We start from the raw sequence: 24,649 nt of genomic DNA, 5'->3' as shown, positions 1-24,649 counted from the left end.
GGCACTGTGCAGCTTCCGGCTTGCTGTCCTAATGCAACACAATAACTAGCCACATTGTGTGAGGGCCTAAGTACTGTTGTATCCTGCTCATGTGGCACTCAGCAGAGGATGTGACTGCGCAGAAGCCCTGCATTCTTAGCTAACACAGACAGGGGGTTGTATTTGCAAACTTGATTTGAAAATGGCCAAAAAAGAAAAAGAAAAAGAAAGCTACATTCATTGTGGTTTAATAAAAAGACAGGCTGAAAACCAAGAAGGATGACTGCTAAAGTAATAAAGCGATTCAGAGAACAGCTTGGATGGATATCATACTAAATCTCCAGGATTCATTTGAGGAAAGATGGTTGAACAAATCATCGTTTCAAAAAAACCTAATCCACACTGAAAAACAGATAGATATAAAAGATAATGCTTGCCTGTATTATTCTTTGTGCCTGGAAAGAACACCAAAGGCAGCTCCCCCCCCCCCCCGCACACTGTGCTAATTGGTGTGTGGAGAGGGGTGATTTTTGCCAAGATCACAGCTGTGGAGGGAAGGCTTACACCTCACCGCCCTGCACACTGACTGCAGTGCTGATAATGACTATTGCATCTACCTACCCTGTGACCACGACCACCACCAATATGCCTGGTATTTTCTTTTTTAAAACTCATGGTGGGGTTGCTAATCACATTGTTAACATGGTATGCAGCTGCACTCTCAGAGGGGAAAAGTAAAAAGGCAGTGAAAGAATGAACACGGAAAGCAGAGCCGGGGGCAGTGAATCTTCGCCAGGCCTCAACAAGGACAAACCAGATGTGTGGAATTGTTTTTAAATGTGTGTATTTGAATTGTTTTCAATAGTTTTATATATGGGACGTCTTATAATTTCTTGTTTTACAGATGTAACTTTTCTGTTTGCTTTACCATGGTATATTTTATTGTTGTAACCCCAATTTTATTAGGGGGTAACTCCACTGAATACAGTGGGCCTTACTTCTGGGGAAACATGTATAGGGTTACATTGTTAATTGCGAATAAGAGGCATGGAGATTTCTATTTGGGTGTATAAACACAAACAATAAGCACTAATGGTAACAAATTGTAATTTATTTTTTCCTAATTGCTCAGGTTTGGGGAATCTGTGGTCTTTCAAATGTTTCTGGGCTAGAGCTCTCATAGTCCCTTACAACTGACTGGAGGGATGATGCTATTGTGTGTCCAACAATATCTGGAGGACCAATGGCTCCAAATTCCTGAGCTCCACTGTTGACACTTTTTATAACATTTCATTTTCTTCTTCATTTTTCATATCTCCATGGTGAAGTCATATGCTCTGTGCTTCTAGTCTTTCTAAAATACACCACACATACTAGGGTTGCCATATTTCAAAAAGTAAAGAATTTTTTCGGAATCCTCAGAATTGTTGAACTTTTCTTTTGACTTGCCTAAGACCCAGGAGAAAATACCACATGTCCAGGAAAATCCAGACATACGGCATCCCTATATTAGGCGTGAGCCATGACGCTAAAAATAGGTTCTAATACAGTGGTACCTCGGGTTAAGAACTTAATTCTTTCTGGAAGTCTGTTCTTAACCTGAAGCACCACTTTAGCTAATGAGGCCTCCTGCTGTTGCCCCCACGCGATTTCTGTTCTCATCCTGAAGCAAAGTTCTTAACCCAAGGTACTATTTCTGGGTTAACGGAGTCTGTAACCTGAAGCATCTGTAACCCGAGGTACCACTGTACTAACTTCTGGTGGTCGCTGGCCTAATTTAAACTCTGAAATAATTAGCTCCTTTGTTTTTGAGAGTTTGGATTTAAGGTCACAATTGTGAACAACCAGGAACAAATGTTTTTTTGGCATTTTCAAAGCTTTGTTGCTTAAATCTTTTGCCAATGGGTGTGTTTGCATCCCCCTTAAAAATGGATGGATTCAGAAACTTGTGAAGTGATATTCATGAATTTGAATGGGCAAATTAATTCCGAATTCGAGTAACTGGAGTTCATCTTTGTCTGGAACATATATTAATGCCCTCCCACATGGAAGCCTTTCCCTCTATCCAATGGGTTACAGAAAACAGTTGATGTTTCTCAGTGGAAAAAAGTGACATCTGCACATGTTTAAATGTACTTTTTCCTTTGTAAGCACTGTATGCAGCTTAATGTGTGCAAGGGAAGGAGCTTAAAAAATTGCAGCTGCACAAACCCAAAAGTCAACAGCTGCCCCTGATTTAAACATTTTTGCTGGCCCTGTTCCTCTGCCTGCAGCTGCAACCCGACACACACAAATCTAGCAGGTAAACATTTCCCCACCACTTCAAGCCAGGAAATATTCATCTGTGAACTAAAACAATTGTTTATCAGGCTGCTGTTAAAAGCATAGGTGCAGAAGCAGTCAAAACCTCCTACCTATAATGTTAAACTCTCTCCTGCTGATTTTAAAAAGTAGTTCAGAGTTACATGGATGCCCCTAATCTCTAAAAACTTCCTTAGGCAACATCTGAAGGGCCAAAAATTCCCTACAACTGTTTTAGGATGATCAGGATTGGGGGTGTCACTTGCCCATTCTTATTACAGTGCCACACAAATTATATTTTGTGTTTATACCTTGCATTGGGAGGAGGCAAATACAGTTGCTGGACTACTCTGGAGATGACAGATTCTAGAGGCATATTGTGGCATTAGTTTTCATAGCCACTTCAGGTGATGCTGTTGCCCTGCAACTGATAATGTTGGCTCTGAGCCTCTGGCCTACAAAAGCTTATGCCATGCAATTTGTTAGTCTTGAAGATACCAAAATTCTCTTACCTGAGGTAATAAGCAAAAGGTTCAACTCCTGGACCAATTTAAACTATTTTCATACTGTGTATTTGAAAACAAACAAACAAAAATCTGTAAAAGTTTAGCCACTCTTTCAAATGAAATTTGCATATGTAAAAAGGTAAAAGGTAAAGGACCCCTGGACAGTTAAGTCCAGTCAAAGACAACTATGGGGTGCGGCGCTCATCTTGCTTTCAGGCCAAGGGAGCTGATGTTTGTTTGCAGACAGCTTTCCGGTCATGTGCCATCACTTCCGGCACAACAGAAACTGTGACAGAAGCCAGAGCACACAGAAAGACCATTTACCTTCCTGCCACAGTGGTACCTATTTATCTACTCGCACTGGTATGCTTTCATACTGCTAAGTTGGCAGGAGTTGGGATAGAGCAACGGGAGCTCACCCTGTTGCGCGGATTCGAACTGCTGACCTTCTGATCAGCAAGCCCAAGAGGCTCAGTGGTTTAGACCACAGTGCCACCCACTTCCTGGATTTGCAAATATATACTACAGTGAGTGAAAGTATTAACCTCCCCCCCCCCCCCCAACCAGACCTTGGCTTTAAAAGTGCATGGCAGAGCTTTCGTGTGATCACGCTTCACTGTTTGTCATAATGGAGAAGGCTGCTCAATACATGCATTTAATATGGTTGATAAGGGTTTTGTTGTTGTTTTACTGGTTGTGTGCCTTAAAAGTCAATGGACACAGATATTTAGCTGGTAAAACTTTCCCCATCACTTTGGCTGAAGACAGATGGTAGTAATTTCAGAGCTGAAAGCGGGTGGGGAAAGCACTGTTGGTTTTCTTAACCATGGTGTGTCCATTCCTAACACTGCTGTCTGTGGTAAACAGATTTGGCTGTGTTTTGTAGTGCTCGGGGAACCTGCAAAACCCATTTGACCAGGAGCAATATAAGGCAAAAGCATCAAATGTTTGCACCACACCTAAGACAGAGGAGGCTGGACTATTGGGGGAAATGGGGCACTTCCCCACCAACCTCAATTCGCCCTCAGCCAACCCCCATGAGCTTACCTTCCTACAAACCAGTCCTGTCAGTAGGACAGGCTGTCAACTCTTTTCTTCTTAGTCTATGTTACCTTTGTACAATTCAGCGGGGGGGGGGGGCAGCAAAACTAGTAGTTGGCTCTGCCTGCCACTGACTCTAGCTCCACCTACTGCTGGCATCCCTCCCTTAAGCCCCACAAGTTCCAATGGGCACCAGCCACCACTGCTTACATGCCTCAGTCATATTAAGGCAAAGGTAAAGGGACCCCTGACCATTAGGTCCAGTTGTGACCGACTCTGAGGTTGCTGTGCTCATCTCGCTTTATTGGCCGAGGGAGCCGGCGTACAGCTTCTGTGTCATGTGGCCAGCATGACTAAGCCGCTTCTGGCGAACCAGAGCAATGCACGGAAACGCCGTTTACCTTTCCGCCAGAGCGATACCTATTTATCTACTTGCACTTTGACGTGCTTTCAAACTGCTAGGTTGGCAGGAGCAGGGACTGAGCAATGGGAGCTCACCCCGTCGCGGGGATTCGAACCGCTGACCTTCTGATCGGCAAGCCCTAGACTCTGTGGTTTAACCCACAGCACCACCTGTGTCCCACAAGTTCCAATGGGCACCAGCCACCACATGCCTCAGTTATATTACTTTCATGCAAAATATTCCAGTCTCCATCCCTGGCATGCCCAGATGCAGCTAGGAAAGATTGCTGCATGAAACTCTTAAAAACTAACAGGAACAGGGAAATATTTGATGGAAATGAGATCTGAGTCCTTAAAAGAGTCAAATGCGATCTCAAAATACTGTGAAAACAAGGGCAGTGACTTTTTCACAGTTCAGAGTCTCTTTCCTCCATCTCCCTTCCCTGTGTGTGATTTCCTCCTATCTTTCTTGGTTTGAGCCAAAGCATAGTCCTACCAGCACACTTATGGTTTGCACTTGCCCCACAGTGGAAACCAGGGTGGATTGTGGCTTCCAGTCTTGGTCTGTATAGCAGAAACCATGCTTTGCTAGCTCAAGTGAAATGGCAAGCTACAGTTTGCCTCAAACTAGGAAATGTGGGAAGGAATGGAAACATGCAAAGGGAGGAAGGGGGGTCGTGTGAGCCCAACGGTCCAGCCAGGCTCATTCACATAGCACCTAAGCATAGTTTGGCACTATGTCTGAAACATCAGTCTGGATTTAATAAAACTGCAGTCAACCAATATATGGTTCCAGCTAGCCAATACTGCAATTTGTTTAAAAAAGAAAAGAAAAAAGATTAGGGCAGGACAGATGGGAAAAGGCAGATGGAGTGAACAATCCGACAGCTGTTTTATACTTTGGAGCCATAGTTATGTGGGAAATAGCACATTTGCCCACAAGAATTCTTGAAGGTCATCTTTCACCCAGTAGTCTGTTTCGGAGCTAGGGCATGCTTTTGGCTATTAATAAGACTTTCCCTTAAAAGCACTATTGACATAGCATGCACAATGGAAGCTGAGGGTCTGGTTGCAGTATTCATGATGGATAAGCCTGGTCCTTAACTACCTTAACTGTATTCAGCACAGTTGGAACAATGTACTAGAAATGCTAGGTCCAAAGTACAGAGCTAAACCATAAAGATATTGAAAGGACAAACTGTACACAATTTTGATGAGACACTGCCAAGGATTGTCAGTGAAAATTACCAGTGAAGTATATGAACTTCTTTGTTCCTTTTAGGTTTTTCTGCTTCAGTTCTGACTGCTACCTTGAAATATATTATCATAAGGTTGTGTACTGTCCGCACCGCTACCATTCTAAAAATGAATTTTTAAAATTTATAATAAAATCACCCCATAAATGTATAGAATGTATAAACTTTTGAAGCAGCCAATCTTTTCTTTTATAACAAATATCCCTGAAGAGACATTAAAGTGGCTACTGTGTTTTCACTTATTATTACATGGACACAATAGGATCATGACATTCTTAATTCATAGTTCATCACAATATATAGCACTAACAACATACAGTTCATGTGATTTTATTGTAACAAAAATGGAACAAATATACTATCAACCCCACCCCCAAAACAAAGAAAAATATCAAAACAAAATTAAATGTTTTCTAACATGAACATTTAGCAACATTACCTTCCGTTACATCTATTTTTCAAAAGATACATTTAAAATGTATGCCTGAGATATTACTGTTAATTATACTCTGGTATAGAATCATAGCCCACTTGTATACAACACACAGCTAGATTCACCATTACTTGTTCTTAGAAACATTCAACAGTCCCATTTATGTGGGCTTTAAATATGAAATCCTCTTATGGAGGAGGAAGTTAAAATCATAAGAGGGGCTGTAGAATTTCGGATTACTATGTAACCATTTTCAGCATATATATATATATATATATATATATAATCTGAAACAAATGCTTTAAAAAGATAGCAATTTTAAAATCCTGAAAATAAACAGAATTTCACTTGCTCCATAAATATGTAGATTAGAATGAAAATCCCACTATGTCATCTAGGAACATAAATAACAAAAGTTCTGAGTTAGGAAAGTCTGCTCCCATAAGTGAGTGATCCTATTACCATGTAGGATTAGATGGGCAAGTCTCTAGAAAAGCCTGGTGAATGTATCTGCTGCTTCTGGCATTGCATCGACATAAAACAGATGGCATTATGTCCTGACTCCATGAATGAGTCACACCTCTTCTTTGCATGCATGTAAAACTGAATGCATGGTGCAGGTAGATCACTGCTGTGTCAATGCAGTATCAATAAAGTGCATCAGTCAGGTTCTGGAAGTACTACCCACTAACATATAATACAAATAGCTCAGTCTTAAGACCTGCCCTGACAAGGTAAAGTATATGAAATCAGGTGTATTAAGGTACAACTCCTGCGATGGTACAGTGCCCTGAAAAACCTCCAGTGTATCGTAACAATTTTAAAACCTGGATCAATTATGTCTTCTTGACCACACTCACTAAAATAGTGTTATATGACCAACATGTTTTATTTCATGTTTTAAAAAATTATGCTGGATACTATCATTTGAGTTTTTAAAATTACAAATCTCTTAACACCTTTCCTTCTTCCTCATCATCACTATCAGTCACATTGACTTGCTGTACACTAGAGGGTGTGGATGGGGTTGCAGTAAAAACATTCTCAAGGGCCCCAATGTCCAGCTGTGGCATAGGGTTTAAGTATTCTTCTTCAGTCTGACTGTGGCTGCTGTAATAGGATGTCCCTTCCAAGCTCTCGCAGCTACGGGAGTCTTCGCTATGCGTATGCTCATCAGGATACTCTCTAAAAGGATAGTCTCTGTTCAGAGCAGAAAACATCGCCTCATGTTTTTGATACTGGTCTTCATAAAAGCCAAGACATTCAGGCATGGAGCTGGGGAAATTTCCGTAGCCAAACGGTGGGCGACTGTATGGACATGTGCTGCAGCAAGACAAAGATGAGTTACATCACGGCTTTTATCATAAAACTGAATGATACATTATAGCTTGTTTGTATTCAAATCTGGAAACCAGTTACCATAATAAAGGGATTACCTCAGTCATGGGACACAGTTGCAAATAGAATACAATAAAATGGCCGTGTTTCAAAAAGCCAAGATGTGTGCCCATGGTACATTATACAGAATAACTAATTTAGAAGAGACCAACAAGAACAGGGTGGGGAACTTGTACCCCTCCAGCTATTCTCCAATGCCCATCAGTCTGACCCAACATGGCCAGTGGTTACACATGATGGGAATTGGAGCCCAACAGCACCTGGAAGACCATATGTTCCCCTTTTCTGGTCCAGAAGGTCATCTGGTCCAGTTCACCAACCAGGGGCAGGACCATGTAGCCACATACATCCCATAACTCTTAACGCAGACCTGGTTTTTCGTAATGAATGATTCCAACTTTTGACCTATACCACACCTCATAACACGTTCTCTACCACACTTTATAACATAAAATAGCAAACAAACCATCAGTATAAAAGTGAAGTAAAACTGAAGACTACGTCAAAATAAACATCTTTGCAAAATACTCAATTTAACTAGAAGCTTTTTGAATCAAACAAACAAACAAACAAACAAACAAACAAACAAACAAACAGATATACTAGCAAGCAGCAGGATTGATAAACCACCTCAGTAAGAACATTACACAGTATCCATGCCACTACTAAAAAAAGCCCCCTTCTTCATAACCATCAGCCTAGCTTTTAGACTGTGGCTCATTGAGCAAGGTCTTCTAAACTGATATAAGCATGGGTGAATACCAACTGTTGCAGAACATGATGGCCTTTTGTGATAAGGAAAGTGGCATGAAAAGGGACCAAAAACTTCTGCGATAATACTTGTTTGATGCAATATTGTCTAATTTCCCCACAAACATATCAGGCTGAATGCTCATTAAACAGGTCATCTGGAGATGACCAAAGAGTCAAGAGAACCAGAATTAGAGGTTCTCCTTTCAAAGGAGGAAAGTGAGTAGAGGAGAAAAGTTTAAACAACAATGTCAAGGTCACAGATCAAATCTAAAAAGCAAGAATGAAAAAGAAACCCTTATAAAACAGATCTTTGGTCACTGCAAAGTATGATGAGAAATGTTTCAGTGGAATGAAATGAATAGAGGATAAATGTGTGAGGAAAGAGGAAAAAAGGGTGGACAGAAAGGAAGAGTATACAGTCGTACCTTGGAAATTGAACAGCCTAGTTCTCAAACATTTTGGCTCCTGAACGTCGCAAACCCGGAAGTGACTGTTCCGGTTTGCGAACTATTTTCGGAAGCCAAATGTCCAGTGGGGCTTCCATGGCTTCTGATTGGCTGCAGGAGCTTCCTGTAGCCAATCAGAAGCCGCGCTTTGGTTTCCAAACATTTTGGAAGTTGAACAGACTTCTGGAATGGATTCCGTTTGACTTCCAAGGTACGACTGTACATGGAAATTTATATCTTTTCCTTGTAGAAGTCTGCAAATCCTTCCGTGGTTGTCTGACTAGATATGCACCTTTACTGCAGAACACAAATAAATAACTGCATTACCTTGATGGGAAATAATGGGGCCCAGGTAAAAAGTAAGGATGATGAAATGAAAATCGAGGAGGAGCTCCGAACAGGGTGGCTGGATGACCGATGGGAGGAGGTTGATAAACGTGTGGATGGGGGATGGGAGGAGCTTGAGGAATGGGTCCATTTCTAGAACAAGAAGAAACACCTGAGTACTCCTTAGGGGGTTGACTATTTGAGACACTGTATCTGGAATGTGTGGTGCTTGTATTATTTGGGTTCCTGCTTGCGCTTTCGATAGAAATCTGGGTTGGTCTCTTTATAGAGCAATTTGTTCCTGAAGAAACACGGTGAGCTTCTGTTGGTGAAGGTGCAGCAAAACGCTGAGGTTGAAGCACTGGACGAATCGGCAGATTTGCCGTTGAGGCAGCCAGTGGCGCTGTGCTTCCTACATTTGGCTGGAACAGCGTAATAGGGCCTGGATGCTGAGCAGAAGGACCTGGCAGCTGGATAGTAGAAGGGGCTTCACCTTTGGAGAAGAGAAAGTATTAGCTGTAAGTGAGAAGGTCTCATTAACACTATGTTATAAATATTATACTATGTGATTATAGAAAGAATGATCCATGTAATAGCACTGGATCACCCCTCATCATTTTTTAAGTTTTTCTTTAATATAGCATAACCTATGGTTGCCATATGTCCGAATCTTCACTTTTTGAAACATGGCAACCCTAGCATAACCTACTGCAGTTTCATACCCGAAGACATCTATGGATGCAATTTCACGAATCAGCAACATTAAAAAAGACATTCAATATTTAGATTGTTAATTTTTTTTAATGTCTTTTCTTTATAAATCTCCTACAAGTTTCCCTCACAATGATGCCCAGTATGCAGTGTGCTATCATTGAACATGTAAGGCAAAGACTTTCCAAGCACTTTTTGGCAAGTCTCTCAATTCCCTGTCAGCATAAAATTGAATCCTTTATATCAAATCAAGTCCCCAACATTTTCTCCCCTAACAGTGTCTCATGGGACCAAGGAAAAGACCTCTAAACAGGGCTGTGCAGACAGGGACTAGCTTGGTTTTTAATAGTTCCAGTGGAGTTCTAAAAACAACAACCAAGGAAACAGTTGCAATATGTGACACAGCTGAAAGGGTGAAAAATCTGATTCTCATTCCAGACACTGGCATAACTGAACATAGGGAATGGGATAGAATGCTTGTTCTTTCCCTCCTGAAGTCAACTTCAGAGTGTTGGGGAGGGGCAGTATATTTCTAAGGCAGCCTCTGAAAACTGGGATGTGGGCTCAGGAGGGAAGGAGGAAACACAGAACCTGAAAGACCTTCAGGGTGGTAGTGGTGATGAAGGTTCCTTATTCCTTCCTCAAGACTCTCAAGCCATGTTCATTATGGGGAAACATGGGGCAGGACTAGATTTAGAAAAGTGAGCCTGCCCTGGTGTCTTACTCTTCATTAAGTCAATGATATATGAGAGGGTGGAGAGTGGTGAGGCAGAAAAGAACTGAAACGCTTTTGCTTCTCTCATCAAACTTAACAGACGTTTTGCTGGTAAGAATAACGACCCAACTTTGCTTTGAGAATGATTAAAACAAATAAACAAGCATATAAACTAAACATTCTGTACTTCACTAATCTAATTTGGAAATGAATTAATAAGGCTACAGCAAAACTACGGCCACATCTCATCATCAAATATGTCTAAATAATCCTACATAATCATACTCTCAACAAGAATACAGACATTGGGTTTTTGTAGTTCCTATCATATAATGAACTCACATAAACTATTGGAATGAACTCACAGACTGGGTGTCCAATGCTGTTCTGTACGCTGGGTATGACCACAGAGTAGGTGGGAGATCGGAAAGGGTAAATGGTAGTTGGATTTGTAGTAATAATATTCTGAGATGTCCCAGTAAAGACAGTGGAGGCTGTCATTGGGCTGGTAGCAATGATATTCTGAGTAGTGCCAGAGAATACTGTGGAGACTGTCAAGGGGAACCGCTTCCTTTTGCCAGGTCGTGGCTGGTAAACCCAACCTGTGGGAATATAAAAGAGTAGGCTCACTGAAATATAATGGGTTATTTTATTTCAAAACTGATTAATGTAATAACAAAGGAAGAACACCAAAAAGAGTACAGTGAAAGCACCTGCCTGATGTTAATAAGCAGGGAGTTCCAAAGTCTGGATCAAAAGATCAATTTCTTATAACTACAGAACAAGTATTATGTTGCACCTGTAACAGTGCCAGTTCCACTGGTGGAAGCTGTCAATTCAGCATATATAGGGTAAAGTGATCTTGCAAGTAAACTGGTCCCATCCTGTTAAGGGCTTTATATACTAATGGCAACACCTTGAACTTGGCCCAGTAGCATTTGCTATAATAAATCTGCTATTGTACTCAGTTTAAATACTTAACATCAATGGCAGATGCTGTAAAAATGCACATGTGCAACATCCATGCATACATGAACTTACAGAGTGCAGCCCCTTTAAGCAGATCCCTCTTCTGAACTGGTTTTTAAACTTTCAGAGCCTGAAAAAAACCACTGGACTATGGGAATAGAAGGGGTGGTGGTGACAAAAGCTTTAATGAATACTGCCTCATGGTTCCTGCATGGTGGTGGGGTTTTTTGTATTTCCTTTCAAGTATCGTCCTTGAACCCCACTTTTCCCCACTCATAAACCTATTTCTGGATAACACAAAGCACTGCATCAAGACCATCAGATGTTGAGAAACATGTAAAAAAACCAAAACCTATTTTATACCAGGGAATTCTTCTCTGTGCTTTTCTTTAATCTTCTGAGCTTCATCATAATAAGGTTTCTTTTGCTCTTCTGTGAGTTTGTTCCACTCCAATCCAAGCTGAACGCTTATCTCCGCATTATTGGCAGCAGGGTTAGCTTTAGCTAAGGCTGGCCGGTGAATTCTTGCCCACACCATAAATGCATTCATGGGACGCTTGACATGGCCATCTCTGTCTTTGCTAAATGGAGTGTCTGGTATCCCTACAGGAAAGAAAGATGGATGGGTAGGCAGTATAAGTACCACACAAAGTTTGTAGTTAAAAACAACGAGTTTGCTATTGATTCTGGGCTCATTACTTTAGTGCAGATTACAGAAATAAAGGCCAAGCTCCAAATAACCATGAAACCGTTGTCATAAGCCCACAGGAGCTTTTGGCTTATTTTCCTTGAATTTTTATAAGACACCTTTCTGGATCAAGTCCTCTCAGGGGGGCCAACAGCAATATACCAAAACAAATACAGTAATAGAGAATGACAGTGCATATGCTATATTTTAAATGGGATACAGTACTGTAATGTAATGGGACTTTTAAAAAAAAGCCTCCATAAAAATAGAATTCAGCTGCTATAAACACATTTCCAAAATCACAGCAGGAAAGGAGTAACAGCAACTCTCTCAAACCACATGGCAAACTGTGCTTGAAATCGAGGGGAGCTTAACAAGTGATTTGTGATATGGCAACTTTTTTCAGACAGAGCCACATTCCTTTCCAGTGGTAGGTAGCGCCAAAGACAAAAGTGGGTGGAACAATGAATGTAAATTTTATCTTTGTCCACTAGGCTAGTTTTAAAACACTCTCACTCACCCCTTTCATCAACTAGACAAACTAGAGGCATTATCAGAGTTCAAGAATATATTCCAGCCAGTTCAAGAAGAGTGTAAAGTAAAAGTAGAGCTGGAGAGGAGCATGGCTTGGGGAAGAGTCCTCAGGACCAGACAGGGCTATGATTATATTTGCTTACTTGAAAAACAAATATTTATTGATTTATCAACAAAATCCCCTTCATTTTTGAGTGTAGGGAGGTATTGCATACTGCCAAGAACACTAGAGATGGTGTCTTTGTGCTCCATATATATATATATATCGCACTGCCAAAACAGCCACTGCATCTGTTGTGATTTTCCAGAGAGAGAGCAGTAGACTGTATGTCTGAGTCCCTCCTAATTCCTGGATCCAACAAGGAGCCAGTTGCTCCTGGAATAGCCAGACACGTTTCTTGAAAATGGCCCTGCAAGTATGGGTCATTAAGGTAACAAAGGAAGTGGCTCTGTGCCAGAGCAGAAATGAGTGGCTCTCCCTCCCTCAACTGTCTGGCAGTTAGAAAGACAAAAGCAAGGGAGGTGTGTAAGTGGTAGAGGCTGGAAGCAGCCTGGGCAGCTGAGAGACACACAGCCATGTCTGACTTGTGCTGCAATCCAAGGCTGTGGCTATGGGAGAAGCAAGATGCTGTGAGCACCTCCATCGCAGGCTCAGGTTGTATATATGTGTAAATAAACCATATATCCTAAAGACACCATGGTCTCCACTGTCCCTCATTCTGAGGAAACCGAACTCTGGGTAAGTGCCTGGAACCCCTGGATCTCGCACTACTCAGAGATTGAGGTGGTGTTCAGTGGTATATAAAACATGCTCAGGGAAGGGCGGTGGACACAGGGGAACAGGAAAAACCCAGGCAATACCCAGCAATCAGATACTGCCCATCTGACATACAGGGAGTCATTTATTAGCACATGACACGTTGAGTAGGGGGTGGGGTTATTGGGTTGTTGTTCTTGATTATTGTTTTTTTTTATGCCACATTTATGCCACGTAAATAAATAATAAATAAAATAAATAGGAAGAAGACACACAATATGGCACCCACACAATTTCATCAGCAGAATACCTGCAAAGAGCACACACCCTTACTGGGACAGGGATTCAAGACCCACTGGGGGGACAGGACACTCTAGTTGACAACCAACCAGGGGGAGTGGCCAGAACACACACTGACAGCAGCAGCAACAGCAGTGTCTCACTCTGTAGGGCAGACTTTGCTAATATGGTGTGTTCCATATATTTTGGACTACCAGTTCCCATCATCCCTTCCATTAGCCAGGCGTAGCCCGGGGGGGGGCAGGGGGGGGCAGTTGCCCCCCATCAAGTAAAACAATATAAATACTTAACTGACCAATCACATTGGTTCTGCCCCCCCAAAAAAATATCCTGGCTATGCCCATGGCCAGGTGGCATGGCTATTGGAGTTGTAGTCCAAAATGTCTGAAAGGCATCAAGTTGGGAAAGGGTGCTGTAAAGTATGGAGCTGGGAAGCAGGAGATAAAGGTTTGAGCATCACCATGCAGAAGGGAGCAAAATGTCCTGGCTCAACCCCATACTGAGCAGTTTCCTAACAGTTCTGCTGCCACTGCAGCAGACATCGATCAGAGACGTGTGGAATTTGTTTTCTCCATGCTTCAGTCTCAATATAGGCATTGACACCAGCAGCACAGAGCTGAAAGGAAAAGCCCTAACTAGGTGAAACAGCTTATGATTACATGCCTGAAGTGTTTGATTTGAATCCAGGGTACATCCCTACACTAGGAAAGGTGTGTGTGTGTCCACCCAGGCATACATCAACCATTCAGGAGGAGCACCACTTCCAACCAATAGCTGTTCCTGAGTCATTTTATCTCAACCTGTGGGTCCCTAGATGTTGTTGGACTACAACTCCCATCATCCCTAGCTAGAAAGGCCAGAGCTCAGGGATGATGGGAGTTGCAGTCCAACATCTGCAGACCCACAGGTTGAGAACCACTGGCTTAAACAGATATGTACTAAAAGCAGAATATTGTTTTTAGGCTAAGGTACTAAACTTTACTCATACATCTGAATCTAAGCTTCCTGAATTATTTCAAAGTACAAGTATTAAGGATTGGAATGCTTCTATTAATCAACAACTTCTATTAATCTATGAAAACAATTGCATATCCACTACAGATGTTCCTGTGGTCAGAACTCAAGGGATACAGCTTAGAAATGGTGAGACCTAAATTTAAAGTTGTCTGGTGCTGCAATCCTATGCACCCTTATATTGGGGGAGTAAATCTCACCGAAACTAATGTAGACATGCACAAGATCACATAGCAAGCTTTTTTGTGAGATCTAAACTTGGCAAGCCTTAAATTGCTCAACCTTTGTGTCTGACTTTGGAAAGTCACTCAAGAGATAATTCTGAACCCTAGTATTTCAAAAGTATCCCCATTAATTTCACTAAGGTGGGTAATTTCACCAGACTGGAATATTGCAATACATTCTATGTGGGGCAGCCCTTGAGGCTGATGAGAAAACTTTATTCTTGAAGGGTAGTATTGAAATTTATTAAATAAAAATTTACTTTGAGCATGTTTGCCTCCTACTTACTTGCACTAAGCAGAAACAAACCATGACATCTGGCTTAGAGTAACACCCAAGCCAGCGATCAAGGTTTGTTTTGCTACAGCAATTCATAACTGGTAATCTTGGCTACAAATCATAGTTTGTTGGGAGCGATGCCTCAAAGTTCTATGTTGCTCACTGTCCCTTCACTGAGTTGGCACAAGGCTTGTTACTTCCCTCCCCCTTGAAAAGAACATAGAGCTGAAGGAAGAAGTTGAAAGGATGGCGCTCTTTTCTACTTCTTCTTTCTTCTCTGTCTGCATTTCAGGGCTCAGAAAAATGAAAGAGGTAAGGAAGGCATTGCTCTTTCAGCTCGATGTGCTTTTCAAGACTCAGATCAGCTCCTGAGCTGCTAACAGAATGTGAAGGGAAGAAAGTAAATAGCATAGGAGGGAAAGAGGAGTTATCTGGGAGACTGAAGAAAATGGATCAACCAGGGGAAACAGGTGCCATGGGAATAAGGAGAGAGGTGCACACATGTGCCTGTGCACACTGGAGCCAGTAAATCAGATCCCCTTGGAATTGCAGAATTTTTCACAGGTGTTTCCCAGAACCAGTATCACATCATGTGTCAGTTGACTGAACCATGGATCTGGTACTTTCCAGAGCTGCCATGACACAAAGACGCTGATCTTAGGAACAGATATTCCTGGATCCTCGTAATACAAGGGATCTCTTCAAAACCATAATCAAATCATAGTCACCTGTGTCTGCAGACATATTCTGTAATTTATTGGGGGTGTTTTTTATTCTGTGTAAAGATCAAGAGTAGCCATGCTTTGATCAATGTTTTTGATACCTGAAAGCACCAGATCTGCTTTTTCTTTTTTTTAACTGTGTTGTGTACCGTTATAAGGTGGGGTGGGGTTTTGTTTTTTTTTGTTTTTTTGCGGAACTCCACATAAAATCATGCAAATTCAAGAGGATTCATTTTAATTCAACTGGATTTGACTTTTACCAAACCGTTTGAAAAACCAATATCTGTGTGTGCTTTCTTTCTGACTACTGGGAGGGGGAGGGAGCAACTAGAGGTGTTGGTGCCCACAATACTCCTTCAAAATACCTAATGTGCCCAAAGGCTCAAGAATGCTTTATGGGTAGCAGTCTCAGCCAAGCCTACTTCAGTATTGTAGTGAAAATTAAGGTGGATGTTTGTATAGTGCCCTGGGCTCCTTGGAAGAGGGTCAGAACAAGGCCTAACAGATTTATTGTGGCATAAACTGGTGATGAAGTGGATACTGGTCTACGAATGCTGATAGCACAAAAAATGTTAGTCTTTAATCTGCCACACATGAAAGAAGCTCTTTGTTGTTTCTTCTGAGGGTCACAGTTAATTTCTGTGCCCTGGTTACAATGTATTAAAGAGGGCAGTGGCATACTTCCGCAATAGAAAGCTCCTGCAAATATTAAAAAATTGTAGATGGGACTTTGCATAATTGACCATCTTCATAATCTTTGGCGGTTGCAACAGCCAGTAAAGTATACAGTGAGCTGTTGTTAATTGCATGAACTTGAGTGAAGCCCTATCTTCCTTCTGGCCCTTCATATATTTTTTTTAAAAGTTTGGAATAGTGGTGCAGATTAATGTGTATGAACAGTTCTATCCCGGTGTTTACTTGTACATAAATAGCGACTAAAGGGCAACTTGGCAAATTCTATTATACCTATCTACTACCTGCATCTGAGGGTAGCACTGTGAGAGGCACATCTTTCGTTTCTATTTTCACTGAAGGCTCCAGCAAGGACTGCATTTTAAGGGGTACTTGTGCCACTGGCACTTTAGTCACTCTTATGAGCTCAGATGGAGGTGGCCCCTGAAACTGGATTCTAGCCCCAGGAGGGACAGCATGGAGCGTGACAGGAATCTTCAGTTCTTGAGGATGCTGAGTCCCGAGAGGCTGAGACAAGTCAGCATCTTTGTTGACATGAGCTGGGCCGTTGGAGGAGGGGCGAGGCTTGGATGCCACCTCTTCCCTCCCCTTGCAAGCTTCCTCGCGAGGCTCCACCAGTTCCGTTTTGATGGCCCCTTCTTTTCCGGACCCCAAGGCTTTGGCATCACAATTCTCTTCCACCTTCACCTCTTTCTTGATCTCCTCCGGCTCTTCTCCTTTCCCCACTTTGACTTCCCCCCCTCCTTTCGCGCCGCTGCTTCCCTCCTCCTTCCCTCCTCGACGACTGGCAGCCGCCCTGTGCTCCCCTCTCTTTTTCTTGTTGCTGCCGCCCGTCGGGAGCAGTTGGTTCTCTTGCTCCCGCTCCTCCGCTTTCACTTGCAGCACCTTCTGCTGGCCATTTCCCTCCGCCACCGCCTCTTCCAGCTTCTCGCAAACCCCAGGTTCCAAGCCGAGGCCAGGCTGGCAGAGCTGCCTGGCAAGGCAAGGCTGGTCTTCCAACAGGTGCTGCTGCTGCTGTTCTTTATAGGCAAGCCCTTCCCCAGGCAGTGGAGGTTTCTGCTCCCTGCGCAGGGCATTTTGCTTGGGGTGCAGCAGGGGGTGCTGCGGCCCCTGTTTGGGGGAGAAGAGCAGGAGGTGCGGGTCCCTGGCCCCCTGCCCCGAGAGAGGGTGCAGGAGAAGGTGGTCCATCCGGGGAGCGCCCTGCCAAGCCGCGGGGTGCAGGAGGCGGTGCTGCTCTCGGGGGGTTTCCCCCTGCGCCCCTTCTTCCATGCCGCAGCCCGCCCCCCGGGGAGAGGGATTGTTGCGGGGATTGTGAGCTCAGCCTCCGCCCTCTGTGACCGCCCGTTTGTTTCCTGCGGTTGGTTCGCAAACGTTCTCGGCTCCCCCTCCCGCCAGGGGCACGCGCGCCGCGCTCGGACCCCGCCCTCCGGCTCGCAGGAGCCTCGCGCCGCCTCGGGGCACCGGCTGGAAATGGCAACAGCCGCGGGGCTGGCTCCACGTGCCTCCCGCACTTTCCCCTCCCTGGTGTCTCCAGGGCGACCCTGGGGGCCGCGTAACAATGAGGTCGCCATGGAGACCCCGGGACGAACCCACGCGCCTTTCCCGCTTTTTTGAAAGGGCTTCGTTTGGCGGCGGCGGCGGCGCGCGCGCCCTTTGCCGGCTCCCTCGCGCCCAACGTTCCGTCAACAGCTACCGTTCCCTCAGCCCGTGCGCTTTCAGCGCCTCGCCTCCTTCCTTGACAAGCACCAGCTCATTTCCCCTCGTCTACGGGAGTCCTTCTTTTCAAACCCAGCGTCGGGGTTGGGAGGATGGAGACGACCACGGCGAGGATAAAACTTAAAAGGATTACCCCCTCACGGTGCGACGCGTGTTGCACCTGACCGTGGGAAGGGAGGATGCGCGTTCAACGGGCAGAGGGAACTGGATTAATGGAGACCCGAAACAACACTGTCGGAATCCCCATTAAGCCCGTCTTTCCTCAACCCGACGTCGCGGGACTACAACTCCTATCAGCCCCGGCAGGCTTGGCCAGTGGCCAGGGATGATGGGAATTGTAGTCCGCCGGCACCGGGTTGAGAAAAGGCAGGCGCGCGTCCGCACATAACACACATACGGCGCGAGGGCCTCTTTTCCTCCCCCGCCCCCATTAAACTCCCCACAGCAGCCTACGCACATCCAGGATGGGCGGCATCGAGACTGGAGGGCGTGGCTTTCAGCCTCGGTTCGCTCTGCATTTATCTCGTAGCCTCTGCCGCGAGGCTTTGTGCGCCCGGCACTGAGAGGCGGCTAATGCGGTTAGGGAGCTGCAATCCCGAAAGACCTTGCGGCGTCATAGAGACTGGCGGCTAGAGCGGAGCACGGGAGGGGGATGTGTGCGTGCGCGCGCGCCAGCCTTCCGGGATCGCGCAACGCAGCTTCCGCTGATGCTGGCGCTGCCTAGGCTTGGTGCCGTTCTTCCGCCTGCCGCCGCCGCCTCCCTAGGTCTGCGCGCGCGGCTGAGCTGCGGCCGCGTCGGCATGGCGAAGAGCAAGTTCGAATACGTGCGGGCTTTCGAAGACGAGGCCACGTGCTTGCCCAACTGCTGGGTCGTGGTCCGGTTGGACGGCCGCGGCTTCCACCGGTAAGCCCCGCTTCAGCTATTGGCGGCAGCTTGGTTGCCGCTGGCGACGGCTCAGCCAATGGTGGCGGGAGGAGGGAGGGGTGGAGAGGTTATGGGCATCGCGCAAGGATAGGGAACCGGTGGTCGGATTTCAGGGTAGCAGCTGCCCTTGGGTATCGAGAGGGCTCCACCCAGAGGCGGATTGCGGGCGGGGCAGCATCCTTGGGACACGGCTCCTTAGCCAAGACGGCCACTTGTCGTAATCTGAAGACCACTGTGGGAAGCTTTGGTTTGGAGGATTTCTCCGTTGGGAGTGTGCGCATCTGTTTATTTCGTAAAAATTCTGGATCCACACGACCTTCCACTGGGGGGGGGGGCGGGAGAGTAAGTTTCCCTGCGGAAGTTGATGAGGGTTTGCCAAATGTGCCTTCCTCTTAAGCACTTTTTTTACTCCCCACAATCAGGTGGTGTATAAATTTTATGAAGCTAAGTTCAGAAAATGCATACACCATTTGATTGTAGGGAAAACCCATCAGAGCACTTTACAAAACAAAACAAAAAAAAAAACCGCAATAAAAGGATGCACTAAAAAGTTTACAACTATAATTTAAAACACGGATTATTATAATATTTTTTATTTATACCCCACCCATATTGGTGAGAAAGTTAAAACTGCATTAGAATAGACTTAAGACAAATTAAAACTCATGCAATCTTCCTAATCATCTAGGTAGGCTTGTCTGAAAAAGATTGTGTTCAGCAGGTGCTGAAAAGAATACAGTATGCAGGGAGTTCATGATATTATTATTATATGGGCCACCCCTCCCTTATTGCATCCACCTGTCTGTTTCACATCTTGTAACTCACAAAACTCACTTCCAGCCATCCCCTATTGGTAGACCAGATAACAATCAGTATTGTCATGAATATTTGAAAAGCTGTAATTGTCCTGCTGCTTCTGAATAAGGAAAGGAGGAATGGAAGGTTTTCATCCTGCTTAAAAAGACACTAAGCTATATGAGTTACAGCTAGGATTCTTAGTAGTGCCTCAGTGGAAGTAGTTTTACTGTTATATGGTGAAGTTCTCACCCTGGGCCAGCAGGGGGATACTGCAGATAGTTTTCACTTAGGTCCACATATGCAAATAAAGGATTGAAAGTGACGTTCAGTGATTGGATAGTTGCAGAAAGTGGTTACAGTTGCGTTGTAGTGGAGCTCTATATAAGCAGGCTGGCTGAACCCTTTAGTTCAATTCTGTTGAAGGATTGCTGTGTTGTCTGATATGTTCACCCACAACTTAACAAACATTTACCTTCCATTTGGCAAAAATGTGAAGAATTTACAAAAATCTGCTGTTTTTAATAAATGATAAATTAGTATTGCAACTAAAACACAATAGCATGCATATGGGATCCAGTCCAAAATTAAAAAATAAAACCACGCTGATAACCACTTTAATAACTTTGACAAATTTCATTTCTTTGTATTTATCCCTTTTTGAAGCTTTGCTGAGCAACATGGTTTTAAGAAGCCTAATGATGATCGCGCTCTTAACTTGATGAACAAGTCTGCACAGAGAGTAATGCAAGAATTAGAGGATATTGTCATTGCCTATGGACAAAGTGATGAATACAGCTTTGTTTTCAAAAAGAAAAGCAACTGGTTTAAGAGAAGAGCAAGGTAACTGGTTTTAGAGCTTCTCTCTCCTCCCATCCCAACCCAATATTTACATATCTACTCTTCATACAATATGTTTTAAATATAACCAGTTTGTTTATATTTTATTATATAGTTATGCAGACAATAACTCATAACAATTCTGATTTGGTAAAAATTGGCAGCTTTTTAATAAGTGCTGTGTAAAGGCAAGGGGTGTACTATTTATTTTGGTTAAAATTCATTTTCATCTGAAATATAAAAATTTGACAGCTGTTGTATGCATGCAACATGCGTTGCTTTTCATAGATTTGGTAATGGCCTCCTTTCATGTTCATGCAGTAATAATTGCAGAAAACAAAAGAAATGCAACCAAATTGGGAGGTGCAAGGGTTTTGGTGGGGAATTCAGTTCACAAGGTAGGAGAGCAAGTAACAAGGAATGTATACAGATAAGCTTCAATTTGCACATTTTCATTGGTATAGTCTTTCCATTTGACTTAGTAGGTGGTCATCAGCTGCTATTATTAGCATATGATATGCTTTAAGAATGACAGTATAGTGCGGTTTTCATTCTATGTCATGATCTCATTGATGCAATCAGCCATCCAGTCCTGAGAGTTGACTGAGCACTATTATGTATGATAGTTCAGCCCGCAAATGGCCAAATTCATAGAATCTTCATTTTCTGTTATCCAGTTTTCATATGCATGCAATGCTCTCAACCTCCTGGACTTGGAAAATGTAGGAGTGAATCATACAGATCTGGAAAACTCTGAAACATTCAGCCATTAATGGTTTACTGTAAATGTGCCTTTTAGTCTGTTTTACTGCTTCCTGCTAGTGCTGGGAGGAAACAAACCATGATTTCTGTGTTTTAGGTTTTGTATCTGAACCTGGGATAAAGGTTTCTTTTATTCCCAAGCAAACTGAAGTATAGCCAAGGTTTATTCTTGGCTTACCAGTTATGGTTTGTCGGAAGAGAACAAGCCATGATCCATGGGTTGGATGTAATGCTTAGCCAGGGATTGTGTTTTGTTTCCTTTGTGCAGAAGCAGGGAAGAAAGAAGGTGCTCTCTTGGGCATGATCATGGTAAAGTATTAGCCATGGCTCTTGATGATGCGTGAACATAGAGTACTCAAGTGTTTATTTATTTGTCAGTGCTGTAGTACTGATGTTATTAACTTTCACCTCCTTTTTATTTTCTGTTTACAAGTAAGTTCATGACTCATGTGGTCTCCCAGTTTGCCTCCAGCTACGTTTTCTATTGGAAAGATTACTTTAAGGACCAGCCTCTTTTGTATCCACCAGGATTTGATGGGCGTGTTGTGTTATATCCTAGTGACCAGAATTTAAAGGACTATCTTAGTTGGCGACAAGCTGATTGTAAGCATCTCTTACACACATGAGAAACCTCCACCATCAGGTTTTTTTGTTTGTTTGTTTGCATGGGTTTATGATTGTTGGTCAGTATTGCCTGTAGTTACAGAGAGTTATCCTTCAGCTGGGATATTCCAAGACTTTAGTTCTTACACATATGGAAAAAGTTAAAACCTTGGAGAGGTTCCAATTTTATGCCACGATGGGAGAGGCATTGCTTTCATGTCTTTTCCCTCTGCATCCCAACAGCAGCATGAGAAATGCAAACAGTGTTATATTCAATTGTGTAGTAAGATGTGAACCCTGCTGCTACCTTCAGAAGTCTAGTCAATGAATGTAAAAGGCATGACAAATAAGATGGACAATCACAGCAACCCATGTTGTTGTTGTTGTTCTCCCTTCACTGCACACAGCAATTTACTTGCATGTTTTCTTCCACCCCACCTTCCCCCACCAATTATCTGGCTACCTGACTGAGTAGTGTTTCCATGAAATGGATAGCAGTAGTTTTAGATTGGCTGGATGGTCTAGAGAAACCCTCATGTTTGATGTGACAAAAAAACTGCATAGCAGGAAATTTTATCTATTTTAAAAACATGTCACAGGAACTGTTGGTAGGATAATAATATATAAAACACTGATAAATACTGAACCAAAATACTGGACTTAGATAAAAAGACATACTATTTTTGCAATATCATATTCATATAATAGTTACAGGTAGGTAGCCGTGTTGGTCTGCCGTAGTGTGCATGCACACAAAAGCTCATACCAATGACAAACTTAGTTGGTCTCTAAGGTGCTACTGGAAGGGATTTTTTTATATTCATATAATAGTATACAAGTCCTTCAGTAACTACTGCTGTGGCAGAAAGCTTGTTCAGTGTTCTTCCCAATGTAGTCTGATGTTTGTTATTTCATTCCTGCAGGCCACATAAATAATCTCTACAATACAGTATTTTGGACTCTTGTGCAGAGAGGTGGCTTGACACCTGTACAAGCCCAAAAGCGACTACAGGTATGAAAGTCTTCTTTCAAGATTATGCTAAGTAGTATGTTCACTCATGCTTGAGGTTTTAATGCAGCATCATGTGCAGGCATTCAAATTACACAAGTGTTATGGGCAATGAGAATTGGGAGTCTGGATGAGGTTGAAGGGGTTTGTAAGTGACACAGTTATCATAGTGCAAGGGTGTGTGTGTGTGTGAGAGAGAGAGAGAGAGAGAGAGAGAGAGTGAATAGGTTACCTGGGGGCCGGATGCGGCCCAATCATCTTCTCAGTCTGGCCTGCAGACAGTCCGGGAATCAGTGTGTTTTTACATGAGTAGAATGTGTCCTTTTATTTAAAATGCATCTCTGGGTTATTTGTGGAGCATAGGAATTTGTTCATTCCCCCACCCCCACAAATATTGTTTGGTCCACCACATGGTCTGAAGGACGGTGGACCGGCCCACGACTGAAAAAGGTTGCTGACCTCTTGGTTAGATTTTTTTTTAATATATCCAATAGCTTTATCTTCCTATCTCCATATTATTATGAATATAACACTTGTCAAAGTTTAAAAACCAGGTGGAACAAATAAGGATTAACTGTTTGTCTAAATGCAAGCAGAAAAGGGGACTGGTGGGTTGTGTATACTCCATCCTGTCTCCAAATACAGTGCTCAGATCTAGATGGAGAGGAGTCAGTGTTTTCATATGCCTGTGTGGTGGTGTTTTTATAAGAAAAAAAAATATTTTCTCTTTATCCTTAGGGAACAGTTGCAAGTGACAAGAATGAGATTTTATTTTCTCAGTTCAGCATTAACTACAATAACGAATCATTGTTTTATAGAAAAGGAACTGTTCTACTGTGGCAAAAGGTAATATAATTTTGACAGATACCTATTTGTGTGTAATGCATTTTACAAACTGTTATACAAAATACTTACTTGGGAGGTAAGTGGTTTTTGACAGTCATATGTGTGCTGATTTTCCAGGTGTGTCTGCTTTTATAACATTACCACTGTTTAAGACTTAAGCCTAGAAATGTTCTGGTCTTCAGTGAAAAGGATAATTCCTCTGGTGACTTCACTCCTCAAATTTTAAGTAGTGAAGGTTCAATAGGAGCACATCTGCCACTGAAAGACCAGAACTTTACTAGTGATCATTCTAATTTGAGAGTTGTCTTATAGTTAAAAAAAGAAATGAAACTGGAATTGCCTTCTAGCCTACTTCAGTTCTGCGATTCTACATTAATCTGTCACCTGTTCTTATAGGTAAATCAAGCCATTAAAAAGAAAATTAAAATTCCAGAGGAAACAGAAGAGAAGGAAGTTGAAGTGACCCGGCCAAGGACTACAGTAGTTGCTTTGCACTGTGATATCATTGGGGATCAGTTTTGGGACCAGTATCCTGAAATCCTAGCTGATGATAGCTGACATTTGCCATCTGGATGTTGGTGTGAAATACTCCATACAGTTTACTCCTGCAAGGACCATGGGAGACGGATAGGTGGCTGGCCCAGAATCGATATTTCATTAAACTTGTGTGGTGCACTTAAGAAGCCATGTAGTGCTTGTATTCATTT

The 24,649-nt window shown here is 43.1% G+C and overlaps 2 protein-coding genes across 6 annotated transcripts; one reads left to right on the top strand and one right to left on the bottom strand.

Annotated features, from left to right (window-relative positions):
* Nucleotides 1-6,783: 6,783 nt before the first annotated feature.
* On the bottom strand, nt 6,784-17,715 carry SOX30 (SRY-box transcription factor 30; the record flags this gene model as incomplete). Its single annotated transcript, XM_083431069.1, has 5 exons — nt 6,784-7,241; nt 8,843-9,335; nt 10,634-10,870; nt 11,601-11,840; nt 16,731-17,715. 5 exons carry the CDS (start codon nt 17,713-17,715, stop codon nt 6,860-6,862), a joined length of 2,337 nt encoding a protein of 778 aa, XP_083287195.1. The 3' UTR covers nt 6,784-6,859.
* Nucleotides 17,716-18,170: 455 nt separating this feature from the next.
* THG1L (tRNA-histidine guanylyltransferase 1 like) lies at nt 18,171-24,625 on the top strand. 5 transcript variants are annotated; one of them, XM_083431071.1, is made up of 6 exons: nt 18,171-18,304; nt 20,549-20,725; nt 21,918-22,087; nt 23,011-23,099; nt 23,835-23,942; nt 24,339-24,625. In XM_083431071.1, the coding sequence occupies exons 1-6, from the start codon at nt 18,255-18,257 to the stop codon at nt 24,498-24,500; spliced, it is 756 nt and encodes a 251-aa protein (XP_083287197.1). In that variant the 5' UTR covers nt 18,171-18,254; the 3' UTR covers nt 24,501-24,625. The 5 variants fall into 5 exon arrangements, with proteins under 5 accessions (XP_083287197.1, XP_083287196.1, XP_083287200.1 ...); XM_083431070.1 differs by lacking the exon at nt 18,171-18,304 and adding an exon at nt 18,861-19,066; XM_083431074.1 differs by lacking the exon at nt 18,171-18,304 and adding an exon at nt 19,107-19,201.
* The last annotated feature ends 24 nt before the right edge of the window (nt 24,626-24,649 follow it).

Source organism: Podarcis tiliguerta (assembly GCF_965153285.1).
Source record: "Podarcis tiliguerta genome assembly, chromosome: 2".
Classification (NCBI taxonomy): Eukaryota; Metazoa; Chordata; class Lepidosauria; order Squamata; family Lacertidae; genus Podarcis; species Podarcis tiliguerta.
The sequence above is the reverse complement of the archived record's forward strand: the minus strand, read 5'-3'. Positions and strand labels throughout refer to the sequence as shown.

Coding starts and splice junctions, on each gene's coding strand:
- THG1L (XM_083431070.1), top strand. CDS start 18,870: ATGCTGGCGCTGCCTAGGCTTGGTGCCGTTCTTCCGCCTGCCGCCGCC. Junction 22,088..23,010: donor TAGTTGGCGACAAGCTGATT/GTAAGCATCTCT, acceptor TCATTCCTGCAG/GCCACATAAATAATCTCTAC. Junction 23,100..23,834: donor AAGCCCAAAAGCGACTACAG/GTATGAAAGTCT, acceptor CTTTATCCTTAG/GGAACAGTTGCAAGTGACAA.